The 27,668-nt window shown below is 52.5% G+C and overlaps 2 protein-coding genes and 1 long non-coding RNA gene across 13 annotated transcripts in view; 1 reads left to right on the top strand and 2 right to left on the bottom strand.

Annotated features, from left to right (window-relative positions):
* Window positions 1-246: 246 nt before the first annotated feature.
* LOC308063137 (SRSF protein kinase 3-like) lies at window positions 247-15,715 on the bottom strand. Its single transcript, XM_080385707.1, has 10 exons — window positions 11,005-15,715; window positions 10,440-10,527; window positions 8,019-8,123; window positions 7,693-7,779; window positions 5,418-5,580; window positions 4,136-4,221; window positions 3,508-3,615; window positions 2,996-3,065; window positions 2,816-2,908; window positions 247-1,443 (listed from the first exon to the last, which is right to left on the bottom strand). Exons 1-10 carry the CDS (start codon window positions 11,124-11,126, stop codon window positions 1,256-1,258), a joined length of 1,110 nt encoding a protein of 369 aa, XP_080241833.1. The 5' UTR covers window positions 11,127-15,715; the 3' UTR covers window positions 247-1,255.
* On the top strand, window positions 1,319-5,025 carry LOC308063139. Of its 5 annotated transcripts, none has more exons than XR_013927849.1 (4): window positions 1,319-1,458; window positions 3,418-3,576; window positions 3,911-4,267; window positions 4,377-5,025. It is a non-coding gene; the product is annotated as an uncharacterized lncRNA (long non-coding RNA). The 5 variants fall into 5 exon arrangements; XR_013927851.1 differs by lacking the exon at window positions 1,319-1,458 and adding an exon at window positions 1,813-2,626; XR_013927848.1 differs by lacking the exon at window positions 3,418-3,576.
* Window positions 15,716-15,859: 144 nt separating the features above from the next.
* The window catches only part of PLXNB1 (plexin B1), an 88,115-nt gene continuing 76,306 nt past the window's right edge, over window positions 15,860-27,668 (bottom strand). For 6 of the 7 annotated variants that reach the window (XM_080385567.1, XM_080385571.1, XM_080385570.1 and 3 more), the window contains 11 exons: window positions 26,983-27,049; window positions 26,256-26,402; window positions 25,587-25,764; window positions 24,619-24,722; window positions 23,876-23,960; window positions 22,972-23,138; window positions 21,806-21,966; window positions 21,414-21,561; window positions 20,639-20,703; window positions 20,473-20,548; window positions 15,860-20,082 (listed from right to left, as the gene is read on the bottom strand). In XM_080385567.1, the coding sequence (XP_080241693.1) occupies window positions 19,798-20,082; window positions 20,473-20,548; window positions 20,639-20,703; window positions 21,414-21,561; window positions 21,806-21,966; window positions 22,972-23,138; window positions 23,876-23,960; window positions 24,619-24,722; window positions 25,587-25,764; window positions 26,256-26,402; window positions 26,983-27,049 (1,483 nt within the window). In that variant the 3' untranslated portion in view covers window positions 15,860-19,797. The remainder of the gene's footprint in view (window positions 20,083-20,472; window positions 20,549-20,638; window positions 20,704-21,413; window positions 21,562-21,805; window positions 21,967-22,971; window positions 23,139-23,875; window positions 23,961-24,618; window positions 24,723-25,586; window positions 25,765-26,255; window positions 26,403-26,982; window positions 27,050-27,668) is intronic. The other variant, XM_080385568.1, reaches the window with a different exon arrangement.

Below are 27,668 nucleotides of genomic sequence, written 5' to 3'. Positions count from 1 at the left end.
GGGAGCCGCGCGTCCGCCCCGCCGCTCGCCCCACGGTCCTGGCGCCCCATTGGCGCGGTGAGCTGCCAGTCGGCCGGCGCAGGGGGGCCGCAGGGGGGGGAGGAGGAGGCGGCCGCCAGCGTCGACGCGGTGCAGCCAGGCGGGCTGCGACAGAGCCTGCCGGCTGAGCCGCGCTACGTGCCGAGGGGCGGGGCCGGCGGGGCCCGTCACCGCCCCCGCCGAGGCGCCGCTCTCCGCGGGGTAACTCCCGCGTCGGGACACGTGGCAGAAAGAAGGGGCGGTGCGGGCGCCCCAGATTCCTGGGCGGCAGCCGCCGCCGCGCCGCGCATGCGCGGGCAGGGAGCGGAGGGGGCGCAGGGCGCAGGCGCAGCGGCGCGGGAGCGGGCCTGCCGCTCGGCACGTCCGCGCTGCGGGGGGGTTGGGGGGTGGCCCTGGGCCGGGGTCTCGCCGGGGGGGATCCGGGGCCCACCCACCACCGGTGCCTCCCCGTGAGGCCTGGCGGAGCGCGGGTGCCGCGCCGCCGAGCTGCTGGGCTCTGGCGGGCCCTCCTGAGGCGGGCGGGAGGGCAGGCCGTGCCGAGACCGCCGCCTCCCGTGCAGGCCGGGTCCGGTGGGGCGAGGTGCCGGCACAGCGCCGGGGCCCGCAGCTGGCTGGTTCTCTGTCCCCGGAGCCGCAGACAGAGGGCGTGGGGCCGGCTGCGTGGGGCGGCGGGAAGGAGGGGCGGCGGGCCGGTCGGGAGTGGCCCCGGGTGCGGCTGCCCGGCCGCGGGACTGTGCCCGGTGCCCAGGTGCCGCGTCCTTGTTGGGAGCAGGGGGAGCGCGGCCGCCCCGGGGGAGGCGGGCTGGCCGGGCCCCAGCTGTCGGGAAGCGAGCGCAAGGACGGCCAGGCGCGGAAGGGCCCTTTCCCCGGCTTAAGCAGCCCTGCAGACGTCGAGACCGTAGGACGTTAATTGCTGCTTCCAATTAACGCTGCGGGCGGACTACGCGAGCTGAAAGGACGTTTAAGGAAGGCGAATGGAGCCCCGGTGCGGGAGCAGCTGCGGGACAAAGCCGGAGACACCGCCCGCTGCCGGGGTCGCTGGGGAGAGGCCGCGCAGCCGGAGGCTGACGAGCCGCCAGCGCCTGAGGGGTGGCCCGGCCCCGCCGCCATCTTGTGCGCAGCGCCCGCCGCCCCCCGCCGCGGCAGCCGGGCTGGGCCGCCGCCACTCTGGCCGGGTGGGGGTGGGGTCCCGGGGGGCGAGGGGCCGCGGGGCCGGTCAGGGCGCGCTGAGCCAGGCGTGCTGCAGGCACTGGGCGGCTGTGGCGCGGCGCTGCGGCGCGTACTGCAGCGCGGGCAGGAGGAAGCTGGCGAAGGGGGTGACCTCGTGTTGCCTCCAGCGGTGCCTGTCCGCCAGGGTGCTGTGCAGGCTGCGGGGGGAGAGCCTGGAGAGCCGCAGGAGAGCGCCTAAGCAAAGACAGCGTAAGCACAGCGCCTTAGTTACACTCGCGAGCCTGAGAGGCTGCGGCTGCTCGCCTTGTAGAGTCATCCAAAGCGTCCTGAAGGCGCCCTCCCTTCGCTTCACCCTCCTCTCGGTCTGCTTCGCCCGCGCTGCCGGTGCGGGCCGGGCCAGCGGGTGTCTCTCAGAATCATCTTCCCAAGCTAGCGCTTGGAGCCTCCCCATCCCTGAGCGCCGCTCTTGGGCGACAACACGCCAAGAGCGAACGAGGCATTCCCGGGGCAGCCGTGCGGCTGCTGCTCCCTCTGCCTGCCCACGTGCGGCCCGCACTGCGTCGGCCACTTCGGTGCCAGAGCTCACCGGACGCTGGCGGTACATGGATCTGTGCCCGCCAGCTCGGCGGGGCCCAGAAGCATGCCACCGCTGACCGAGAAGCCACCATCCCTAGTAGTACACTAGCATCTCATGTATTTTGTGTCTACCAGCTCTGCGGGGCCCAGGAGTGTGCCACAGCTGACCGAGAAGCTATCCTCATCCCTAGCAGTGTGTGGTGGCATGCAGCGATTCAGGTTAGGCATATGTGGTCAGGCCAGTTTGGTTCGCACAGAGAATGAATGTAGAACAAGAACTAGTTTTGACTCATTTCTTTTGAGCTCTGTAGTGGGAATAAGTGCAAGAAGAGGATGGGAATGTGCTGGGAGGTGCTTGTTAAACTGCAGCGTAAGGCTAGCACGCGGCACGGGGTGACTTGGGGGGAGGCTGAGGCTGCGTGGCTGGTGCGCGTGAAAGCAGAGAAAGAGCATGATAGACTAAATTGCAGAAGTTTGGAGTCGTGTGATGCCTTGAAGTCAAAGACAAGGGTTTCAAGCCTAATGAGTCAAAGGGAAAGGAACTGGGGAGAATAAAACAGAAGAGACGTTACAGTTGGGTCAGAAGGCTAAATATAACAGCCATGTTGGAAGGATATGAGTGTCCCGTTCCAGATCATCATTGTTCTCTGCCAGCGAACGGGTGAAATCCCACCAGTTACGCACTTTTCGGCCTTCCTGGCATGTAGCTGTTTCCTGTCCGTATTTCCATTCTCTCCAAATCCAAAGGAGAATGAATGGAAATGTTTTGCCTATTGGGTGTTTGCTATGACCATTTTTCAGGATCTTGCATTCATCCCTGGAATGCTCTTGGATTACAAAGGTAGGCAGGGCAGGGAGTGTTACTGCTGTTCATGAAATCTCCACTTGTGTTCTGTTCCTGCTTGTAGCCTGTATTGTGTAATGTAATTTGGGGGGGGGGGGGTGGGGGGGTGGTGTTCAGTGTGCATTAAGGAGTGTGTCAGAGATCCACAGTGATTTTTAGAGTAAACTTCCTCACTCCAGTTCTTACCTGGCCTGCTGAAAAATTTTGTTGACTTGTTCCAGGAGAAAGCAATTTGAGGAGGAATTCTTCCCAGGAGTTCAATAATACGAGCAACATGATCTAGACAGAGGGAGGGGAAAAAACATCTAGATACAAAGATTGTGATGCTTCTGTCAGTGAAATGAATAAAATTCATGGGAGTCCTACCATCATCTCTGGAGAAATATTTCCCAGGTTGAGGATCAAAGAGACACTCCCCAGTTGCCATTTCAAATGCCTTGACAGGGAGAAGTAGCATTGTTACTTCACGGTCTGACTTTTTTTCTAACTCACTAACTTGAGCTTTTCTTCCCCATTAACTGATAGTACCAATTTCCCTTGCTGCTACACAAAACTGATCCTAAAATACGGAAATATTCACACTGGTTTGATCTGTACGAAGATGAAACAGCACGTTTAGCTCCATCAGGATGAAAAGCAGTATGTGTCTGACTCAGTCAAGCCTATGAGTTAGCATATATGGAGTGTGAACTGCCTTACAGCTTAAACTAATTAAGAGTGAATTTTATCAGCAGCATACTTTCACTCCAAAGTGAATGAGTGCAGACTGCCCCTTTTTTCCTTTTCAGCAAGGAAGTTTTGTATATAGGTGGGTGCTGCCCCTGGCCTGTTATTGTCCGTCACCCCCTGTGCACGCGCAGCGTCGTCCCCAGTCCTACCAGGCAGCCTGTGCTCCAGATGTCCGCGGGAGTGCCGTAGTCTAATCCGAGAAGCACTTCCAGGGCACGGTATGGCTGAGTCTGTATCTTCTTGGAAAAAGGCTTGTACTGAAATGGAAACAAACTCCCTTCAGTTAGTGTCCATAAACAAGTGACCACAACACTTGTGCTCACAAGCTTCCTGCACGGCGAGGAGGACGCTGGGGGGCAGAGCCAAATACATGCATTAAACTCTGCACGGGGCAGAGCCAAATACATGCATTAAACTCTGCACGGGGCAGAGCCAAATACATGCATTAAACTGCACAGGGCACAGCCGGCACGTTCTCAGCCTCACTGACACAAGGGTGAATTTATCTCCCAACATTTCACACTGAACACTGTTTTGAATTTCTAATTGTAGGGACCATCTGCAAGCTGAAGAAATGTCCAAAGTTGGCAGCGTCTCCAGGAGTACGGTGCCCAGCTCAGAGTCGGGACTGCTGAATATAACACCCCCCAAAACTGGCACCTCTTCAGCACACTGAAATAGCTATTCAGCTGTAAAAGGACAGACACGCAGGGCAGAATGGAAAGAAACACACAGCATCCTGCATCGTCATGGAATTGAGACTCGGGGCAGACTCACTGTCCAGCACGCGCTGCCCAGATCTGCAATCTTCACTTCTATGCTCATTAAATCAGATTCTTCCAATCGATCGCCAAGATCACCTCCTAGATGGAAAGGACAGAGAGAAACCAGGTCTTTCCAAACCAACAGGTAATACATCAGTTACCACAGGAAAGGCACGTATGCCTGCCTTTAAAGCTTTTCAGCCTAAAAGGTCCTAAAAGGTTTTTATCACCAATAAAATGCCACCTCTTTTTAGGAAACACAAAGGAAGAGCTGGTACCCAGTCAAAATCTAAGAGGATGTTTGGGAGGACAGTAGCTTGGAGTGGTGTGACCATGTACTCCTGTCCTACTGCAAGGTTCCTCTAGCACCAAGGTTAAATTACTGTGGGCCTGGAGGACAGCACATCCTACCAGCACTAGTCAGACACAAAACATCTGTAATGCCTCCTTAGCCTTCAGCAGTCCTGGCTGTCACAGACCTTGGACACAGCCTGCTTGGCAAGCACCGTAAAGGTTACATTTTCATATGACCCCGTAGAAGGGTAATTTTTGGTCTGCCGCTTTACAGTGAGCTGTCAGTCTGTGCCTAATACTGTGCTTTTCTGCTCCAAGCAAAAGACTCGGTCATTAATTTAGCATTCCCTGATTGCCCCAGAGTTCGAGAGACAAAACAGCACCATCGTGGGAGAAATGCTCATGGGAGAGCATCGTGTGAGGATAATATAAAGGGTCTCATTGCTGAGAGATGAGCTGATCTCTCAAGAAACTCTCCAGCCCTATGTCTTATTTGATATTCACACCGTTCTCTGCAAATAAATTATTTTTCAAAAGGCCTTGAAGATTAGCAGTACATGCAAGTCTCCCACAAACCTCAGAAATACAGGAAATAAAGAGCAGAAGTGTTGTACAGCTTTCTGATCAAATAATTTTATATGTAAACCTTTCAGTGGCTGAAAACAAAGGAACTAATCTGTACCTAAAGCCATAAGAATGAGCTCCGAGGTCGTGGTGGAGCTGTTAACATATGCCCATGATCTTGTAGTTGTTCTCCACACAAACCTACCTGCAAGAGCACGTTTCTGTAGGTGCCTTGAGCAGCTTGTAGCCTCTCAGCCTGAAGTTTGTATTGAGCAGAAACAGAGCGGCCTCTCAGCAACATAAGCTGGCTATCCTGTTTTATACTGGCCATTGCAGGAGATGGAAACCTTTCCTAAAATATCTGTACCTGCTGCCTGTGTTTCCCTCCTGGCAATAAACACTTAAGTCCCTTGTTAAAAAAAACGGGGAGTGCTCACCTGGTCCCTTTAGCCTCAAATCTGTTCTCTGGCTGCAGTCGAGTGTATCAGGCAGAAGCCTTTGGAGGCTTTTGTCATGTCCGTACAGCAAGATGTTCTCCGGTTTGATGTCCGCGTGGATAATGCGGCAGCACTTGTGCAGGAAGTGCAGCCCTGCCAGCACCTGGGCAAGCAGGCAGCAAGTCACATCGGCAACGCGAGGGTCCCCACCGCTCCCCGCCTGGGCAGCTGCCAGCGCTGTCGGAGCAGTGGGGCGCAGCGGGTGTGCAAGCTGTGCATGTTCGGGTATCAAAGAAAGAGGGCACTGGTGATTACCCACAAGAGGTTCTGTATAACGAGTGTCCTGTGCTAAGCTGGAGGTGACACCGGTTGGGGTGGCCCCGTGGGAGCTGGCACAAAGAGTTTCATCACGCAGTGCTGCAGGAGGAGCAGGCGCTGGAGCCCCACGTGCCCAGCCCGCTGAGCGAGAGGGGGCCTGGGGAGCCCAGCATGGAGGTGGTTGGCTGGGGGAGGTGAGGGTGACACGTGAAAAGCCACAGGTACCAGCGTGGACAGGCAAGAGGACATGGAAAGAGGACAGAGCTACAAGGAGGCATTGCGATTGCAAAGCTGAGCTTTCTCCTGAACAAACACTTCTGTTTGTATGGCTTTTATGTCCTCGACCACCCTGCCTTCCTGCTGATTATCATTCGAATGGAAGTTGGGGGCCAGTTATAGAGTGACATGGCATGGGAGGGCGTCCCATCGTACAAGGAAAGGAAAGGAGGTGTAGCATAACCCAGACAGGAGGAGGGAGCGCATGTAGAAAGGACTTAAAGGCAGTGCAGGAGAGCCATGTAGGGAAAGAACGGCTTACAATGGAGCAGGGAGAGTCTGCCCTGTCACAGGGGAGAGATAAACAACGCCTACCAGAGAGAAGCAGTCACTATCAGGAATCAGTAACAGCAAAAAGGCTACTGGGAGAGTTACATCTGTTTTTTAAACACTCTGGTCAGTCATAAAAGGCTGGCAAATATTCTCTGTATTATCAAATTCTATTCTGGGACGAATACCAGCCCCAGGGAAATGTCACCCTTAAATGGTAACTGTGAAACGTGGGGAAAGATTTAAATAGCTAAACTGGAAGGAATCAGAAGTAAATACTGCCCCAGTGCCGATCCAAAGGGGGAAAAAAGATTCTGAGATTTTACAATTACAGCAGATAAAGGAATGGATTAAGCAAAAGGCTTGGGTGTGAAATGGGGCACAGAGATAAATGCCACTACAGTTTTGTTAGTGGAGATTCTTCAGAGGAGGAAGAGGTTATTCCAAAGAACAGGATGAAGGAAGAAGCGCTTTTCTTTCTTAGTGTCCCTAGAAGGGCATAGGAATCAAGGTAGCAAATCTTCATCTTGGCAAGCGTGCAGACCTCTGATAAACCTCAGTATGAGAGGCAAAATGTAATTTTAACTATTCTGGGGGCTCACTCAGGTTTCTCATTCCTTAGCTATTCCCAGCCAATGCATAAGAAGCTCAGTTTTCACGATCTGGTTGATCAGCACACTACATCCTTACAGGGGATGAAGGAAGAGCTGACCCTGTGCAGGAAAACCTCAACATGGGTGGAGGACCAGCCAACCAAACCTGCAATTTAGAAAGCCCTGGAAGGCCCTCAGTGCTGAGGGAGACCTTGAGCAGCCTTTGGTGGTACTGTGCAGATAGCTGCCAGACCTGCCACTGCTACCCGCGGCTGGATGCCAAGGCGAATGCCAGAGGTCTGGCATTGCCGCCAGACAGGACTTCTCGGGGCAGCAGGAGGGCAGAGATACACATGGTTTGCCCACAAGAAGCACAACTATGGCAGGCTGTTTGTCCCCCTGCTACTCCTGTGAGCAGCACAACTGCTGGAGAATTCAGTGATTACTGAGACGATGGGGACACAAGTGCCAGCCCGAATCCCCGGTGCAGGTCTGCAGGCTGCTGGCTCTTCGTGGCGGTGGCCCCAGCTCCTTCCCAAACCCGACAGGGCAAGCTTGGGCAGTAATATACAGCGAGTGCCCCGGTATTGACAGGGAGGTGATGACTTCCCACACTGCATTTTAATTAACGTTTTATCTCCTTAGACCCAAAAGAAATAGTTACTGTTTTCCTTAAAAAGGTGTGTGCCCTGGGCACCCACTCTGTATTACCCCTTCCTTGGCAGATGTAGTCAGGGGGATCATGGCAGATGACCCCAAGATGAAGACTATGCCAAGAGTCCCTCGGTGCCCTCACCCAGTTCCAGCTAAGTTCTCACCTGCTGTAAAGATTTTTTCACAAAAGGCAGAGGCAGTCCCTGGGCTGTGTAGTTGCCCATCAGACATCGCAGGGAGGGACCCAGCGCCTCAAACACCAAGCAAGCATGTGGGAAAGAGTCAGGGATTCACTAACAGAGAGAAGATGCTACCACCAGCCTTTTGCCCTTCACTAGATCAGCCAAATATCTCCTTATCCAACCTCTCTCCTCCAGCCACCTCCACGTGCCCTGGCCCTGCTCGTCCATGGGAGCAGAGCGCTCAGCTTTGCACCATCCTGCAGCTCTTGGAGGCCAGCCCAGGCTTTGCTGACCCAGAGCTGCAGCACTCTCAGCAGAAGGATATGGAATCCATTCTCTCCGATCATTCTGAAGTCATCTAATAAAGAGACGATGTTCTCTCCTGCCTGGTCCTTCTTCTTCATACTGCTCACCTGAGGGAGGATTCCAAGAGCTGCAATTAGAGACATGGATATGCACAAGGACATCTTGCACCCATTTTACCTTGTTCTACAGACCTTTTCTTCCAGGAGTTGGCACCTCCTGACAAATCCCATGAAAACAGCATCAGGGAAACCAGGCTCCAAACACACAAGCAAAGTCTATTACCAAGGAATGTTTCTGCATGTTGTCTAGCTCTTGACCAGGTGGGACCATCACCCTCACAGTGTCTGAGTAACTCAAACCCATCCTGCTAACAGTGTCTAGCACACTTCTTGCTGCTTATTCTATCCCATGGAGGCCCAGAAAGTGCTCCTGGTTGTGCTGGCAGGGCATTCCCCTAAGCACACAGCTCCCTGCTCCCACCAGCAACGGCTGTCCGTTTCCTTTGCCCTTCTGCAGCCTCTGCTCCTCCTTAGGGTGGGAATGGCCTTGTCCCTCCCCAGCTGAGAGTAGCAGGCTGGGACCTTTTTTTTAAAAAAACCATACATTCCTTTCAGCAATTTCTGGCAAGGGGCTGCAGAGCGGCAGAGACTTTGTCTTTGGTCACTCCAAGGCTGCCTGTCCTACTGGAGCAGAGCCGCTTCCACGCCTGGAGGAGCCCAGCGGCGCAGGCTCCCTCGGGCTGGGGAAGGGTTGGCTACAGGCAAGTACCACAGAGATCTGTAAGACACAGAGTGGCGGTGGATGGGCTGACTGCAGAACTTTCATACAAGAACCAGGTGGCATCAAACCTAGTGCTCGGGAAGTTTGAAAACGAAACAGAGGAGGTGGCTTTTCATGCAGCACAGTGGGCAGGTGGTGGCAGTCCTTGTCACAGGGGACTGCAGGCGATGAAGCCCGCGTGGGCTCACAAGAAAGCAGGGCAGGTCTCTTGAAGGTAAATCCACTAATTACTGCCCACACAGACATCGCCCTTGGCCCAAGAAATCTCCAGCTGGAAACTGCCGTAGGCCAGGGGAGCATTCAATGGGAGCAGCACCCTGCGCTTAGCTTGTCCTTACCCCCAGCTGGGTATCTGCCGCTGGCTGAACCCCCGGTCTGCCCAGGCACAGGTGCTGCGGTACCCCCAGCTCCTGCAGCTGCACGGTACACTGGCGTGGCGAGGTTTCAGGAGTTTGCTCTCACAGAGCAGTGATCCTGGTACAGCAGTTCATAGGGTTTTTTTTTTTTTTTTCTCTTCACAGCCATAACTGTTGGGATTTTGGTTTGGCACATTGTGGAGATGCCAGATCTGCCTGCACCAGTGCCAGGAGGTTTGTGCTGGCACAATGGAGGTGAGCAGCCACGGAAGCACAGCAGACCAGATCGTCTCTCCTGCGAGCTCTGCGGGCACCGACCACCCTGTGCTGGTGGGAACAGCCCTGCGGACCAGCTGTATTCTGCTGAATGGGAAGGCGCGTCTTTCAGAGAGAATTGGTAATAAAGCAATGGTCAGGCTCGGTCTGTGTGCGGGATCGTGCTGATGTGTAGGAAAGCAGCCCTCTGATTGCATTAAATTAGTGCCGCTTGGTCCTTCCTCTTGCTTGACTGGGTCTGGCTCATGTCCCTTTGGATATGGCCTACAGATTTACAGGTGTGAACTAAATCTTTCTCAGACCTGTTGGAGAAAGGCCTCAGAGTAATTTGAAATGCAAAATGTAATGGCTTTTACTCATCTAAAGCTGATGTAACTTTGCATTTAGGCAAACTTCAAGAATTGTAACCATGACCTTTCTAGAACTAGCAGGTCAAGCCATCTTCAAAGGCAGCTAGCTGAGACCCAGATGCAGGCACCTAATTACCACATCCATTAGCAAAGGCTGGAGGAAGCTTTCTGACTTCAGACGTTTATTATATTTTCACTACATCCTGCTTTTTTTTCCCCCCAGATATTTCCTTTTCCTTCAGTATCAGCATTGTGATAGACCAGTGTCCTCTGAGCTGTGAATGACACAAATGCAGCAGACACACTCCCATCTCCTGCTTAAGAACATTAACACTTTTTCTGTTGATTATCTGCCTCATCTTTCTGCAAGTTCCCCCTATTTACTGGATTTCAGTCTCAGCTGAAAGAAATTGCTGACAGGGCAAGTAGGACACAGCCAGCATGTCTCAGTATGACAGAAGGAAGGAGAAGGTGCCCATTTCAGAGGCCAGTGCTGAGCCAGGGCAGTTTCTACGAATTCCCTAACTTTTGGGTTTTTTTTCTGTTCCCCACCTAGCTCCTCAGACTGAGACCTGGAGGGAGAAGGGATGATGAGGCTGGTGCTCAGATGTGAACTCAGTGGCCATCCCCACAGAGCAAAAGTGCCCCAGAATATACGTACACAGCGGAGGAGAGCGACCTCGTCTTTGGCAGCCTCAGCAAAGCCTTCCCTGCTTTTCAGGACCTTCACAGCTACTTGCTTCTTCCTCCTGGGAAATGAATCACAACTGCCAACCAATGCAGGCCAGAGTGGCCCTGACCAGCAGCATCTCCCCTTCTCCTTGCCACCCAGCCCTGGGCTTCCCAGGGAGGTGCTGCCCTCCTGCAAGCAGCCTTGCCCGTGGGCGTCCCTCCTGGTGATGCTGCCGGCATCTGGCAGCACAGCTGCCCCAGGGACCAGCAAGAGACTGGAGAGAAAAAGGCAGAGCACACATACTGCAGGGTCTGAATGAGAACAAAAGCAGAGCGAGGGCTGATGCCACCTTATTTATGTTCTTTGGTTTCTGAGGACCAGCTCTGCTCATTGCACCCCACTATCTTGCTGCCACGTTTGCCCTATGCTTGAGGGACGCCGATACGCTTAAGGCATGCAGCTGTGCTCTGCTGCTTCTGCGAGAGCAGCTGGTCCCACCCAGGAGACCAGCCAGCCCTTCCCACCTCCCTGAAAAGCACTTATAGCCCCTCACCTCATGTCCTGGCACAGCCAGACGGTGGCAAAGGCGCCGCAGCCCAGCTTGCGCAGAGCCTGGTATCGCATGTTGAACACGTCTCCTTCACGCACGGGGTGGTGGCCTCCTGCGGGGACCATCACCAACAGACATTACTGTCATCTCTAAATGCTCCTAGGCTGAAGGAGCCGCTGAGGACAGCCATCCTCCTGGAGGAACGGCCAGACAGGTCCTGGTGGCCTCCTCTGGCTTGGGAAGAGTGTGGCACGATCTTGGCTCTGGAGCCACATGCCCGAGGACTGACCTGTGCAGTGGGCTGCTGGCATCTCCTCCTGCACCTGCTCCTCCATGGCCCAACAGAGCAGCAGGTCCTGGCACGGGGGGACAAAGCAGCAGAGAACCGGGTCGGGCACGGGCAGTGTGATCTTCAGCACTTTATTCCTTTAAAGAGAGTTGGAGAGCTGCAGGGCAGCCTTACTTCTGCTGCATGCTGTGCACACTGATGCCCTTTCCTACCCCCTCTGTCCCTTCACCCCCTTCCTTCCCATCCTCTTCATCAGCCCCTGGAGCGGGCTGTTACAAATGTTTCTGGCACTTCACAGGGGCAGGGATTATTTTAAGAGTGCAGAAGAGGAAAGCTGGCAGGCTGGGGCCAGGCAGGGATCCTGGCGGTGTGCAGCCAGGGCCAGGTGGGTGTCTCAGGTTTCCCTGTGCCCAGTGTGGATTTGCAGGGGCTTAGCAGGGACTGTGGGATCCTCTCCTACGAGGAAAGCACCCACTCCCCATCCCCGTACCAGCTGAGGAGGGCACATCTCTGGGCTTTTGCTGGCAGAAGGAGCATCACGCTCCAGATGGGCATGAAGCAGGACCTGCATTTAGACACTGCAACACTGCAGATCTGCCTGCAGCCCAGCTCCAGGGCCGGGGCACAGGTTTATCCCTGACTGTCCTGTGATACCCTAGCAAGAGGCTGTGACGGAGGGGGAGGCTGTTCCTGGGGTTTGTTACTATGACAGCCCAAGGCACAAACACTGAGACACTGCAGATAGACTGATGCAACTGCTGTCCCCCCACCTCGCAGCACCTGTGTAGAATTGGCTTCAGCACCAGTCAGCTGAAATTGCAGCCCAGAACCTGTGTTGCTAATGGAAATATAGGTGTAAACTGCCATAGCTGGGGTATTCCCAGTCCAGCCTGCCGTAACTTGGCAATGCCACTTGCTGTACGGCTGAAGCTTCAGGCTAACACACATTGCCAGAGCTTGAGACAGGTGATAATAATCCCAGCAGACCATTAGCACGGGTAGAAATACTGACCTTCAAATCCTTCAAATCAGGTCACTAAAGCTAAGAGCTCGCCTGTACTGGAGGATTTTCAGAAATAGTTCCTGTGGGATGGAGGTGGTGGTAGCGGTGGGAGCCACATAGACAGGGAGTTGTTCTGGGACACCAATGTCTTCCAGGTGCTGAGGCAGAGGCACAACTTCCTCAAAAAGCCTGAAGTTTCTTTCCACCTGCTGATGCTCCTCTCCCCACGCAGCAGCCAGGGATGCAGCCTGCCTTGGGGCACTCGGCAAGCTCCCGGCACGGTTCCAGCTAAGGGTCAGACTGGGCTTGAGACTAATCCTGGCAGGGACAACCCAAACTGCCAGAGCCAACACTGCTCTGTTCACCCTCCGCTTCCATATGTTTTTACATCTCTAGCCATGGCATTTTTACACCTCTAACCCTTCAGAATCAGTCTCTTTTAGGCATAAACCTCCAGGAAGCTGCATGTCTGTACAGCCACTCTTTTACTAACATCTCAGCTGTGAAACACAGGTGATATCAACATTTTCCTTATTTGTGCGCAGACTGAGCGTACCAGTAACCTCACCAGTTCCTGCACCACCAGAATCTACCGCGCCCTCTTCCCTCACACTGTCAGGACAGCAGGGGCTGATCCGCGAGTCCGGCAACAGCCTGGAAGATTTTATTATGTCGCCCACCATTTGCCTGCCAAAGGAAAGCTCAAGAGTGTGTGCAGATGGCAGTTCAATGGCACCTTCCCTAGTTGGATTGTTACGGTAATAGGAGACTTTTGGTGGGAAAGTAGGTCCCAAAGACAGACTCAGTGTAAAATGCACCCCAGCACAAGGGCTGACGGAGCTTTTGGGCAGCTCACCGGGCCCTGATGTCCCTTCTGCTGCCGAGGCGAGGCAAGTCCACCCAGTAGCATGCAAGGTTACCTCCATCCACCCTAGCTAGATGGACGCACTGGCAAAGGATGAGGAGCGTTGCTATGCAACTTGCTACAGGTGAGCGAAACATACTTTTCTAAGTTTTGTGATAAAGGACAATCAATGCTTTAAAGTCCTTCATCGCTTCATGTCTTTACGTTAAAAGCAACTGTTAATTTGCTTTTGTCATTCAAAGCTACATTGTACAGACCTACTGGCTTGCTGCAGGCATGGGCCAGGTCAGAGAACTTCAGCCCAAAAACATACTGGTCCTGCCTGGTCTGCGGGAGCCACAGGCAGGGAGCAGAACTTCGCCTCCAGCCTGGACAACTCCACCTGCCCTGCACAGAATGGCACAAGGAGCTGCCTGCCACCAGTCACGCCACCAGCGCCTGGTCCTCTGGAGTCACAGAGCTCACCAGAGCAACACACCTTCATCTTCTGCACAAACACAGACCTGCCAAGCCCTCGCTGAGTGCGGCATCCCTGTAAACTGCACCATAGAGTGTAAAGCAGCCCCATCAGGGTCTCCAAGCCCCGGGGGCCCTGCGCAGACTTACCGTGCAGCAGCTCACAGGCAGGGCACTCCGCTCCGGCATCTGGCTCATTCCGGAGCTCCCTAAAGCCAGATCCCAGCTGGTCCTGCTCTCCTTTCAGTCTGCGCTGCCCAGGAGGGATGTCCTTGAGCAGACCAAACTCTTCTGCATTGCTGGATGGACGTGGTGAGGAGCGGGGCAGGGTATCGGATCACAGCACCGCTTCTGGGAACAACCCCGGCTTCGGGGGAGCAGGAGACCTAGAACAGCTGCGGTGGGTTCATTTTACTGCTGGCCTCTCCCTGCCTTCCCTGGCAGCAGGTCTGTCAGCCTGCTATGGCTCTGGTCTCCACAGCAACTATTTATAGAGGGAAATTCACAGGTCCACTGAGATGGAAACGGAGAAATCCTTCCCCTCTGGCTCCTCCGTCCCCAGAACGGGGCTGCCTGGCACTTCCCACCGCTCCCAGCAGCCTGTCGGCAGGACCAGCCTGGGAGAGGGGCCAGGCTCCCCAAGCCCACCCATGTGCCGTGCCACCCAACCCGAGGCACGCCAGCCTCCCCCAGCAGTGCCTGCAGGCAGCCGAGCACCACCGCGGCGCGGTGCTGGGGACCAGCGCCCGCCTGCCCCCGCCGCCCTTCCGCGGAGAGCAGCCGGGGCCGCAGCGCCTTCCCCGCCGAGATGGGACCCCAGCACCCACGCGGCACTGATGAACAAACGGCCACACAGTACAAATCACATTATTATTATTATTATTAAACACACACACCCCCGCCCCGGCGCCCCCGCACTGGGGCCCCGCTGCGGCGCAGCTCAGGTTTCCGCACCGACTGCGGAGCCCGAGCCGCAGCCCCGCCGCAAAGGGTTAACCCCGCAGCAGCTCCCGGAGCAAGGCCGGGGGCTCCCGCAGCGCTCCTCCCCTCGCCGGTGCCCCCCTCCTCTCACCTGCCGCCCCCGCACTAAAAATAACCGGGGGAGGGGAGCAGCGGCTGCGCCACCGGGGGCTGAGCCAGCGCCGGCAGCGCCCGGGGCACCGGGACCCGCGGGAGCCAGGGCAGCGGCACCCGGGGCGGGGAGCTGGGAAAAGCCAACGGTACCCAGAACTCAGCCAGTAAAACAAAAAGGAAAGACAGGACAGACGGGCCAGGAGCCAGCTTTATGTCTGGGAAGAGCCGTGCAATTATTGTAAGAATTATTTTGCCAATTTCGGAACCCCGCTTCCTGCCTCACGCTGGTGGCCAACAGCGAGCAACAGGGACCAGCACAAACGGCACCTTAAAGGAACCCCCTCCCCACTTACCCCCGGTGGAACCCCGCGACCAGAGCCCCCCCTCGCAGCCCCCCGCTAGCAGGGATGGGGTTCCAACTCCGGCAGCAGAAGTGCCACCAAGTAGAAGGCACCAGTGGAAGGTGGCACAAGGTTATCTCAAAGAGACACAGCCAAGACCTCACAGACTAGGGAGGGGGCAGGAGGGAAAAGGGCCCCTGCTCTTGGCACAGCTCCCAGCGCTCCTGCTGCTCGAGTTTCCAGTTAGGAGGGAAAAAACGGGGAATAGACTCTGGGCAATTGCATCACTGCGCAACAGAAGCACGACACGCAGGTTGTATATTAAAATTTATTGAATTATTGTGTAAGAATTCTCTTTATTAAAATCATTTGGACTCTAAACTGATTATTTACAGACAAAACCTTTTATATCACCAATAGATTCCTACATCTCGGAACAGTATCTACAAACAGTTATTACACTATGTAACAAAATTCAGATTTTTTTCAAGCTTTTTATATTAATTATTAATTCCAATTTGACAAAGACAGTACCTCGGGTGCTCTGAGCAGAACTTAAGGTGTGGCAGGGCATAAATGCAGGTCAGGCCATACCGTAACAGACAGAGAGACACCAAGTCACAAAGTTGGGAGAGGGCAGAGTCACCAGGACAGGACCGGGAGAAAGACTATTATAGAGCAAACACACTGGGTGTTCTGGAAACCAAAAGAATCATCCCAACAAGAAAGGCACCAAAAAAGCAGCATCTCGCTGCCACCAGGGCATACCTTGAAAAAGAAATGGCATTCCACTGAGGCAGTAGCATCCAAGAACCCTCTATTTTAATTAAAAAAAAAATCAGCTATAATTTCTACCAAAAACAAAAAAAAGCTTCCAGGTACAGTCTAGTTTGCCACCAGACAGATGAAAGCAACTGCTCTCACATCTACATCACAGGGATGCCAACTACTCTTAGTCATGCCAACAGGAGACTTTCAGATACACTAACGGATATTTGTCTTAATACTGATCAGTTCTCGGCGTTTCATCCAGACCATGGTGGAAGCAAGTTCCTTCCTCTGACCACAGTACTAAATAAATTTTAGTGCCTGCTATTCAAGAACATCCCCTTTCTGCGAATACGATTAAAGCAGCGACGTCCCCTCGCTGCACTTGTGGTCTTGCAGAAGGGGAATGGTCAGCGCACTCTCAGCCAGCGCCCACAGAACTTTCTACCTGTAAGAAAACAGGAATATACAGAGAGGATTCTCCATCCTTAAGAAGGAACGTCCATCTCCAGAGTGTTTGATAAGCTGGTCACGGAATCAGGCAGAGACTAGAAGAAACTTGGAAGGATCGTAAGGAATAAATAAATAAGTCTTCCCTGCAACAGGGATTTTCATAATGAAACCTGTTTTGTGCAAATTTTTAAATGCAACAGAACCCTGTTGTAGTAACAGATTTTTGCCACAGGAGAGGGGCATGGACGGAGAGGAGAGGGGCCATGCCTAAACACCCAAGATGATTCCAGCGAGGGGCCTTTAGCGTGTGTCGCAGGGGAGCGGGATGCCGGTATCTAGAACACCAAGGACAGACAGATGGGAAGAGACGGGCACTACCAGCTTTCCACCCTCACTGCACCTGCACAGGGCAGTGCCTCCTGCCCAGCCGTGCAAGGACAAGATGAAGATGTTAAACAAGTCAATCACCTATGTTTAGCTCTATTTTGAAGTCTTCATTATTGCTCCGATAAAAGCAGACTTTCAGAGATACACTCAGAGAAAGCAGATCACATCCAACACCCAGGAGCACGACCGAGAAGCAAAGAGGACGTGGAGCCCACTTACCCCACAGCCTCGGTCAGCCACACGGGCACAGGCTGCGCTCTCAGCACAGACACCTGGACTCTTGTCACTACGACTCCAGGAGAGCCACCAAGTCCTCCTCCCTTTGCCAATGGGTGCTGGATTCAGAATTAAGCCCCCAGCCACCCTGTTACAGAAAAGTACAGAGATAATTCTGCAAAAATAGGGACAGACATTAACAGTCTGCAGAGCCGTAAATCCAGCCGAGAGCCTTGTGGCTTCTGGCAGGCACTCAGCGAGTTGGAGAGGCCACAACTACACCTTGCTCTGCCTGGGGCACAAACTCCATCCATCAATGCACAAGGGAACAACGCTACTCTGCCACTGCACCTGCACCTCCTCAGACCAAGGAATCACCTCCTGCAGTTCCTAAGGGAATGGGCTTTACTAATTGCACTGTATCTGCTTTTCCCCCCATCTGTCAGTCATTTCCTCCACACCCAGCTATTTTTGGGCTGATTTAATCAGATTTGGTTGAGACAGAGGCTTCAGAGATGCTAAACCCCTGTAAGTTTTGTGGAAATGGGTGGTCAGGCAGGAGCGAGACCCAAACTGGTGCCCACCTGGGGGAAGCGAGGCAAACTGTCCCCCGTCTTCTCCCCGGCAGCAACCAGCCAGTTCACCTGCTGCTCTGTACAGCAGGACAGGAGCAGGGGGTGGCACTGAGATGTTGGCCATACTCTGGGCACACAGAGTACCTGGGCATATTGCTGAGAGAGGGTCACAGGAGAGAGCTGGCTTCGTAGGAGGAGAGACCAGCATTAGCTCACTGTCACATTGCTCAGAGAACAGTTTAGCAACTGTGCACGGCTCGCACAAAGCCACAGGGCTGAATCGATAGGCCTGGAATTACTGCTATATGCAATCTAAAGAAAGGCAGGGACACGATCCTGCCCTGTTTTAGCTCTGGTCACTCCTGGCTCACGTGATCACATCCTCAGGGAAGTGACAGAGGAGTCAGACCTGTCTACCTGTCCCGGGCACGCAGGACATCAGCGTGGAATTAGCAGCAGGGGGTAAGAACAAGTAGGGTATCCTTATAAATAGGAATTTGCTCCCAGAAGGACAGAGCGCTCTGTTCACAAAGCCCAGGAGCTGAGGAGGGAGCAGCGAGGACCTGCCTAGTGACAGCTGGCAGCTAACTGTGCTTGTGCCCACTCCAGCCTCTCCTTCCTCACACGAATCACCCATCTGCAGGACATCTGACGCTCCTGGAGAACAGCGCACTCGTGCTTCACGGCTTCCTTGAGTTCACAGCTCACCAAATAACCTTTCTATGTGCCACAAGAGGAGAGTCTGGGAAATGAAACTGAGTAGGGTGTAAGCAAGCCTAATGGAAGAGCACACAGCTAAGCCCTCAAGTGAGCTGCGGGGAAAAGCAAACTGTTGTTACAACAACGGAGACATCTACGAGTTATCCCTGCAGACAAAGCAGTGGAGAAAACTTTGCTCCAGTGCTGACAGACGTTTGTCAGTAGAAGTGCACAGAGATACTTCTCCAAAAAAAGCTTTGTCTCAAAGCCACAAAATTAAAACATTCTCCTTTAGCATTTAAATACATTAACTTTCTGAGGGTATTTACAAGTCCAGTTCAGAGCAGCAGAACAGCTAGACACCGGAGGAAGGGGAAGTGGCACAAGGCAGTTGTGCTTTTTCAAAGAGCAGGGCAACTCCTGACCACAAGGAACCAGGAAGATGGATCCTGAGCTGGGTCAGCGGCGACTGAGACGAGCCAGGCAGTGACTCTCACATGCTGAATTTGTCCTGAGGGAAAAGGTGAGGGGGTGCTGTCCATTTCCAGTAGGCCCCTGGGCAAGCGCACACGCTGGTGAGCACGTTACATCCAAGCAGGTGTCGCGCACAAGCTCTCAGAGACTAGAACACTGGGGAGCAAGAGACTTTCACCATCAGACACTCTCCTTTCTACATCCAACATCCAGAACCAGTGGCGACATTGCTGCAAGGAAGTTTCTCAGGTGGGATACTGCAGGAGCGCTCACTAGCCGGGGACAGAAGTTGGCACAGCTGTCAGTGTGGGGAAAGCTTCCCATGTCCCTGCTGAAGTGAGCAGCTGCAGGGGGACTCCCAGCGTTGGCCAGGGCATCTGTGCAAGGCCAAAGACTCCACAAACACGGTGCTTGGTGCTGTCACCTGGCTCTTCAACAGCATTGTTTGGAAACTTGGCACATTCACGTAACATCTGTAGGAAGGAGCTGTGTGGTCCCCCTGACAGTCTGCTAGAGGAAAACCAAAGTTTGGGTTTTTTTGTTTTGTTTTGCTTTTAAAAAGAAAAAAACTGTAAAAAAATATTCTCTGAGATGCAAGGACGCTTGTACTTTGTACTGCCTCGGACATCCCTGTTCATGTCACCCGCGGGTTCCTTGGAAAGTCTGGTTCCAATGGCAGCAGGACACCCTGTGTATAGCTAGGACGAGCACTGTCCCTGTTCAGCCAGGGGAGAGCAGTCTGTCTGCACCTGTCACAAATCCGTGACTTTATTCTCCACAGCTGCTGCAATCTGTTGTAGTCTATATCCGAGCTGCATCTTCTGTGCCGTTGGGTCTTCTTCCAAGGCAGTAATGATCTACAACGAGACAGAGCTCACTGGCAGCCTTTCTCCTGCACACAACACTGCCAGCCAGCTCAACTCCACGCACGGGGGAGAGCCCCAGGCTGGAATCCAGCATGCTCAAGACTAGAGCGGCTATGCAGTAATTCATCTCAAATTAACCACCAAGTAAGTATTCTAGATTCATCCTAATAACTTACAGGCTCCGTAGCGCAGAATGAATGCTAAACTTCTCACCTGAAAATGATCTCTTTAGTAAATGAATCTGAACTGCATTTCATTTCTGAGTATTTGGATATCAGCGTCAAAAAAAACAAAAAAAAGAAAAAAGTGTACACAAAATCCCAACAACCTTCAAGTTAGAGATAAATCCTTTTTTGTGACTTCCTCCCTCCCTCTGATAAGGATAAAGCAAACATATGACACGGAAGTTACACATGCCAATGAAACAATACACAGCGTTGTAATAGTCTGGCTGCTCTTAATTACTAATTCTTGGAGGTTTATTGATTGGATGGTAAAAGGAGAAGGGCATGTGTTTCTAGCAGGTATGAACACACTCACCTGGTCATAGTACTTATTGATGTATTTGTACAATTCATGTAGAGCCACCAGGGAATTGAGGTCACCTGAGTAATTCTGAACATAAGAGAGGGAGTTAGACAAAACTGTGAGACACCTAACAATTGTTCTTCTAAATTCTGCATCCTCTCAACTCATTAGGAAATGTGCCTGTTGCACAAAGCAACCAGTTAGTTCCTAGCAGGGTTGGGGGCGGGGGATATAATAAATAAATAAAGTCACACAATCCTTGCCCTGAAACATTGACTACGCTTTTCAGTGCTAGCTGGGCAGACCCTCGCCCTCCTTGTTGTGCCACAAAGCAGAGCAGCACTGGGAACGGTCAGTGTGTTTGAGCCAAAGTGCACACTCAGCTGGAATATCTCGTCTTTGCATTACTAACTTTCTCTTAGATGCACAGGTGAGGGGCCAAGGTGACTTCTGAAATAATTTTTTTTTTTTACTTACCCGTGATAGCTCAGCCAGGGCAGAGTTCATCTCCTGGTCACTGGCAGAGATGGTCTGACGAATGTCCGCATAATACCTACACCACGGTACACAGGCAATTAGCGTGATGTTCCTCCTACCCTCCTTGTTACTGCTTAAACTATGACTCCTCACATTCATTGCTTACCTTTCCACCATCTGCTTGTAGCGAGGAATGTCCCGGGCATAAAGCAGCTTATTGATTGGAGAATCCTTGAACATCCAAAACCAGAACTGATTACAGAAAGCTCCTTCATCATGCTGTGGACTAACCTTAGCAGGTAACATCATCACCGCTATTTTCTGTCTTTCACTCAGGATTGGGAATTTTGTCCTCGCATGGAGAGACACTTCAGACACCAGGCTCCCCTTCTAGTAACGCAGTCTGAGGAGCCACGAGGTGTGTTGCTGAAGGGACCTCTTGGGATCCCTAGTCCAGCCTTCCACTTGGAGCTGGGTGATCACCAGTATGAGATCACATTGGCTTATAACTTTGCATAGCTGATTCCCCAAATCCTCCAGAGATCCACCCATCCTGTCTCTGGTGACCTGCACAGGGCCGTTCCACCCTCGGCACGGGGCTAGTAGTGGTGGTAGGTTTTCCTAATGGGCAACCTGAATCTCCCAAGATGCATCCTGTGACTTACACTGCCTGCCACAGCCAGCTAGTGTTTACACTCTGTCACGTAGCTGTAAGCTGTAAATAAAGAGCATGCAAAAACTTCTATATGCTAAACAAAATCAGCTCCTCTCTCCTCTCTTCCCAGGAGTCCCCATCACTCTCCTGTGCTCCAGTGGCACATGGGAACAAGGACGGGCCACGTCTGCTGTCCCAGTGGTGCTACATACACCTTATTGCCTCCCTGCGGCAGCGCTGCTCAACCATCCGTGCCAACCATGCTCCCCTCTCCCTCTGTACTTACCCGCCCTAACTTATGGTCAGCTATCGTACAGGAGTCCATGAAGGTCTGCGCGATGACCAGGAGCACAGCATCTACGTTATCTGATGTCTGCACATCAAAAACAAACTGGGGATTCTTGATGATGTTGATCCAGAACCGCAGGGGTAGGCTGCAGAGAAGACGGAAGCGCAAGAGAGTATCAGCAAAGGTAGCAGCTATGGCGTTGAGATATGGTGCACGTTACTCCACCTCTCAGTTTGCCCTCCCAGCAAAACCAGCTTTTCACACCAGGCTTTGCTGCCTTGCACTCCTGTTTTGCTCCTCCTCAGCAGAGGAAGGTGCTATCGCTTTGCCAGTGATCAGCTCTAGACAGCTTAGCAGTGCCTCCTCTGGGGTCCACGGGAACACCGTACCTGTTTGTCTTCCAGATATGGATGGTCTCGGGGTCTGCGATCCCATAGTGTATCGCCTGCTCATCCAACAGGTCAAAGAAGTATTTGACTGCCAGAGGGACAGGGCGGTTGGTACTGAGGATCACCTGGAACAGGTCATCCACGAACTTCTGCAGAGTGCCCTGCAGAGAACCAAGCAGAACAGTCAGCCCAGGCCTCACGCAGATGACAGGTTACCCTCTTCTGCTCAGCGACCTCCCCTCACTGGTCCAAAGCTACCTCTCCTCCACTGCAGGGAACAGCAGCAAAGGAGAAAGGTGCCAGCAGTTTCTGGGACAGAGGCCAGGGAGAAACTCACAAAGCAAAATGCAGAGGAGAGTCAGATGTACTCAGAACCGCTGCAGGTAAAGGGGATTGCTGCAGGGGAGAGAGCTTGCAATGTGATGGAATGGCACTGAACCGCAGAGAGTGCCTAGCGGAGGAGGACTGCTGGCTGCCAGCAGTGGGATTCAGCTGCAGAGGAACAAGGCGAAGGGGTTTGTTCAGCAGCAAAAGGAAGTTCAGTAGATGTGGGAAGAACACAGGCACTGCCTGGCAAAGCGCCTGGGCTGTCTCTTGAGGAACAGTACTAATGCAAGCAGAGCACTGCTGGGGAACCTGGATGCCAAAAGCTGATTCCTTCTTGAGAACTGAGCAGAGCGACAAGTTCCTTTGTCTATTTTTTAACAATGATACTGGAATAAAGCAAAAAAGGAGAATGTGAGCAGGTGCTATGCGTGATTTATGACTGCAGCCGAATCTGTGCATGACTGGTGTGTACTATTACATCATCTTGCTGCAGCAGGTAATAGATCAGTTCAATCTTCTTGGCCCTGGGTGGGGTGAAAGGGGAGAAGACACGGCAGCCCATGAACACCACTGCGAAGCTTTTTTTCTGTGGGACACGAAGACAAGCATGGGGTGGACACAAGGATAAAACTATTTCTCATTCTCCTAGAGGCTCTGCAAAACTTAACCCATTAGTAGGAGAAGAAGTTTTGGCACTGCAGTGCCAGAGGGGAAACAACCAGCACGTGCATCAATCCAGGCAAAGGGGCTCTTCATCTTCATATGCATCCCTGCAATCTGCTGGGGGATATGAAGGAAGGTAAGGTCCCAAGCACAACATAATCTGTGCTTCTTCTCACCTTCATTGAGAGCAGACGTGTCAGATAGATCTCCGGGATTGCCTTGGCTCGCTCCCGATCTCTTAAGCTCCCACGCCTATGCTTGGGAAGTTCTGGCTCTTCTGTTGGTTTTACCAGGTGCCAAAGTTTGATCCCACCTTCATCTGCATCCTCCAGCATCGGCGTTTCTAAAACAAGCGATTGTTTAGAAATGAGTGTCAGTTCTCTCACAGCAGAGCTTGGCCAGGTGAGCCCCAAGGAAGCGAGATTTCACAGTATGACAGAAACACAAATGGGAAGGAACCTCTGGAGACCTCTATCCAGCTTTCTGCACAGAGTACAACTGTTGCCCACGCTACAGCACGTTGCCTTTGTCCACTCAAAACCTTCAAGATCTTGGAAACTTCCCCAAACAGAGATCCCCCACCACCCCAGCGATCTGCTCCGGGGCTGCGCCACCATTTTGCTGAAGAAGTTCTTTTCCACAACCAATTTGACCCTGTTAAGCTGCAGCCCGTGGCTATTGTCCCTCATGCCACAGGATCATCCGTGGAGCCGTTTGCTGTGTCAGGCAATAAGGTAACTGCCTGGCGCTGTGTCCCATTGCCCCCTCGGGCCATGCTCAGCACCTGAGGATATTAAGATTCCTACAAGTGGCAGACTGCACTCAGTCCTAGAGAGTCAGAACTAGAGAATTGTGCTTATCTGCATTTTCATGCCCAGCCTGGCTTTCCTCTGCTCTTATACTCTACCCTTTCTCTCATCTCACCTGCCCAAACCTGCAGCTCCCTGACAATCCTACCAGGGTCCAAATCATATATTAGCCTTCTAGAACAGCACAAAGCTGGGGCTATGGCAAGAAACTTGTGCCACTAACTGGCAAGTGCTGTAATATCATTCTACAAGAACAGGACATCAAACTTACTCTCTCCTGGGATGTAATCCTGATTCTCCCTATGGATGTGCTTGGTCAGGCGTGGGACCAAGGCTACTGTTGCTCCATCAGGCACCTGCACATAAGCAAAAAAATCAACATTCAAAACAAATGGCATGTTTCTCCTCAGCACAACAGGCAAGTGCCTGTAGACCAAACCAGATTATATCATTACTAGAAACAGGGACAGAGATAAGGATTTTAGGGCACCGTCACTGTCTTTCCTAATAGTGGGAGAATCTTGTTTGTAACAATTAAAAAACCTGATGTGCAAAGTATGATGAAGATAATATTCAGGGACTGAGGTCATTCACATCTAGAACACACTGCAGCAAGGTATGACATATTGGTGCAAGATATGACACGTCGGTGTGAGGTAGTTAAAACCCCTTCTTTCCATTCCTAGAAGCTACTTTGCAGATCATGGCGCCACCATCTACTAACTGATTTGGATGGGAACATCCTCAGATCCAGCAGCATTGCCTTCATTGCAACAGCCACCAGATGTGAACTTGTACGTCCCCCTCCAAGCCCTACACCTGCCCACATCTCAGGTACAGGTAAAGGATGGGGCCAGGCTTGTTGAAGTTGGAGTCCAGGCCACAGCACTGACGTAACTTGAATATGCTGCTGCAAGAAAGCTCCAACCTTTTGACAGCGATCCACCAGGAGCAGAGCGTACCGGTGTGTAGAAGACAGAGGAGAGCCAAGGCAATGGTGGACTGAGTTCTGACCTTGTAATGCTGAAGAGTGTTCAGGCGTTTCCAAGTTCCTTGAACGACAGATGTCACATCTTCATCGGACAGTATCAGATGACCTGCCAGCCCTGATCTCCACTCTACAACCATTAAAACACAGAAAACAAAGATAAACTGTTTATTTGAGGCATCTTTGACATCTGCTGTGCTTCAACCTGGTTGACCTTGTTAAACACCCACTGATCCTCATCAACATTTACCCATGCTACTTCATGGACAGCATAACCTGAGCAGGTGCCTGTAACAATGCCGAGTCCTGCAGTCACAGGGCAGTCTGAGCACAGCGACAGGCAGCCTCATGGCCTCCCAGTTTCCACTTGTCAAGTTCCTACAGATTCATCACATTGTGATTCAAACCACAAATACGCACCTACAGTCCTCGTTAGTTACTATTCCCCCAGTACCTGCTCATCTATAAATTTCACCGCTATTCAGCAGCAGCCAAAGAAGGAAGGAGATGGAAAACTGAGTGGTTTCCTTCACAACGTAAGTCCTACCTTTATTAAACACTGTGGGCAAAATCTTCCCTGACATACATTATTGAGATGCTGCCATTGACTTCACTGGCAGGAAGAGCCACTCTATGGCTATAGCATCTCTGTGCCACACTCAAAATTTCCTCCCCTCCTACACATTCTTCATGCTTTTTTTCCCCTGCAGTCCCCTTGCCCAAGCCATTGCCATGGTCTAAGTCTGGCAAAGAACACCATGAAATGGAAGGGGCTGGACCCAACTGCTTCTTTCCCACCCCTGCCTCTTGCCGTAAACCTCCTTCCTGCATCGTGCCCTGTTGCATCCAGCCAGAGCGCAAGATCTTTGGTCAGTGACTCTGCATGCTCAGCAGAGCACGACAAGCATCGTGCCTGCCAGGGTGCTGTGCACAGATTGCAACGACCACTCTTCCACTTCCTCACTGGGTTTTGGCACCAAGGAGTTCTGCTCACCGAGGTCCAGGGTGTCTGGGTCTGGTCGGTGACAGTACGGTGTCCCTTTATAGATCTGATCTAGGATTTTCTCCTTCACCTGTGTTATGGTGTCACAGTCTAGCACTTTTGCAGAAATCCCTTGGGAGTCCTCTGCCCCTCCTGCAGCAACTCCTGCTTGGGTCAAAGCATTTAAGGTCTGGGGAAGAAAAGAAAAGGTCACAGCTACTCAGCTGATAAGATTACATCTGACACATTTCCACCTTTGATGGTCAGCATTAAGGCAAGTTAACAGCTAGTCCTTTCACTGGAAGAGTTTCAGAAAAGAAAACAACACAGATGTTAAACACCCAGTTCTCAGTCTTTTGTCAAGAGCTAGAAGCCAGTTCAAAGGTGTTGGGGAGGGGTTTAAACGCGCCATCAGTAATTTCATCCCCTTATTTCTTCTAGACACATAGCACAGCACATACACCAGGTGTATACTGTAGCACATACTGTGGGAAGGTTCCTATCAGCCTAGGGCAAAAGTGCCTGATTTAGCAGAGCTCTTGCTCATCTGTGGAGCTGTGCTGCTGGGATAAACCTGGCTCCCAGGAGACAGTGGCAGGATGCTGCACTTCTGCCTCAATAATGGGAGCAGAGACATTCAGCCCTGTCGCACCCAGAGGGAACAAACCCCGTGGTTCTTACCAGAGTACGGTACTCCAGGTCCTCTCTCAAAAGGCGGTTGTCATTCAGGGTATATTTGGCTTTCCCTGTCACCCAGTCGACCGGCCCTTTGTCCACCTGGTGCTTGATTCCTCGAAACAGCATGTAAAGGGGCTCCCCAACAGAATCCTGGCACAGGAAGGAAAGAGTTTCACCTGAGGGAAATTCAGCTCGCTCCTCCCAGCCGAGCCCAACAGCTTGGAAACAGGGACACCCAAGCAAAGGAGAAGCAGGACCGAGGATACAGCAGCTGAGCCACAGCAGGCAAAGACAGAGCCTCTGCTGACGGCTCCTTTTCCAGGCATGGGGAAAGCGCATGGGCCAACTACCATGTGGATGCACAAGATCAAGGCACTGCTCTGCCTCCACGTCACTGATCTGGGAGACTATCCTTGCCACCCCCCCCTGCAGGAAAGGAATTGGATCAGAATCTGTCCTCCCCACTCACAGACCAGCCTACGGCCAGCGTGTCTCAAGAAAAAGGAGCTACACCGAACCCTCCATGATCCGGCAAGACATCCTGGAAACAATGAGTGGCATGAATGCTGGTTTAAGCGTCCCTGTTCCCAGTGAACAGCCCGGTTCTCATTCCTCACCCTGAAATACAGGATGACTGGCACTATTTCACCTAGGAGCGAGACACAGAGCAAAGCTGTGGCTGTTTCCCCTTGTTTGGCCTCTCCATATCACAAAGGGACAAAGAGCTCACCCTCACAAATGCGTACAGGCAGATGGACATCCAGTTGGTTAACAGCTTCTCTACCACAGTTTCCGTCCTGAAAGAGAGCATGAGGCTGGTCACAGGAATACAGTGCAGAGTAGGGAGGGATCTGGAGGTAAAGGTCACTCCCCTTGAGAAGAAAGCACACTAAATGATGATACAGGCTCAAAGCAGAGGGAAATGAAAAAAGGACTTTAGAGACCAGTAAGGTTAATGCTTTTGGTACTACTTATGTGAGGCACCTTTCAGCCTGAAGGAGGCACCAAATTACAGAAATGGAGAGACAAGCAAGCAGGGGACAGAGGAAAGCCTCTGGCAGGCCTCAAACAAGGGAGTTTGTTCAGACCAGGAGGATGGACCAGATAGGAGGCTAATGGGAATCCAAACGCAGGAGATATTTCAGTTTAGCTTCCAAACATGGCACAACTGCGAGCCCAGAGACCTCTAAACAGCAAAGCATGATTAGCAGACTTGGCAGAGCCGTAGCACCTGAACACAAGGAGAGAGTTAATGCACAGCAGCTTCAAAAGAAGAGGAATTTGAGGTAGGCAACTCCAGCTTCCTACCCTTTTCACACCTTTCCTGCTATATTCCCTACCAGCTGGGGACTGGAGAGAGGGCTGTCGTTACTGCTTCCTCCCATTTGATGCATGTTGCCTGGACACACACTGGTC

This window comes from Falco punctatus, assembly GCF_963210335.1.
Source record: "Falco punctatus genome assembly, chromosome: 4".
NCBI classification, from domain to species: domain Eukaryota; kingdom Metazoa; phylum Chordata; class Aves; order Falconiformes; family Falconidae; genus Falco; species Falco punctatus.
This window is presented reverse-complemented; position numbering and strand designations above follow the sequence as displayed.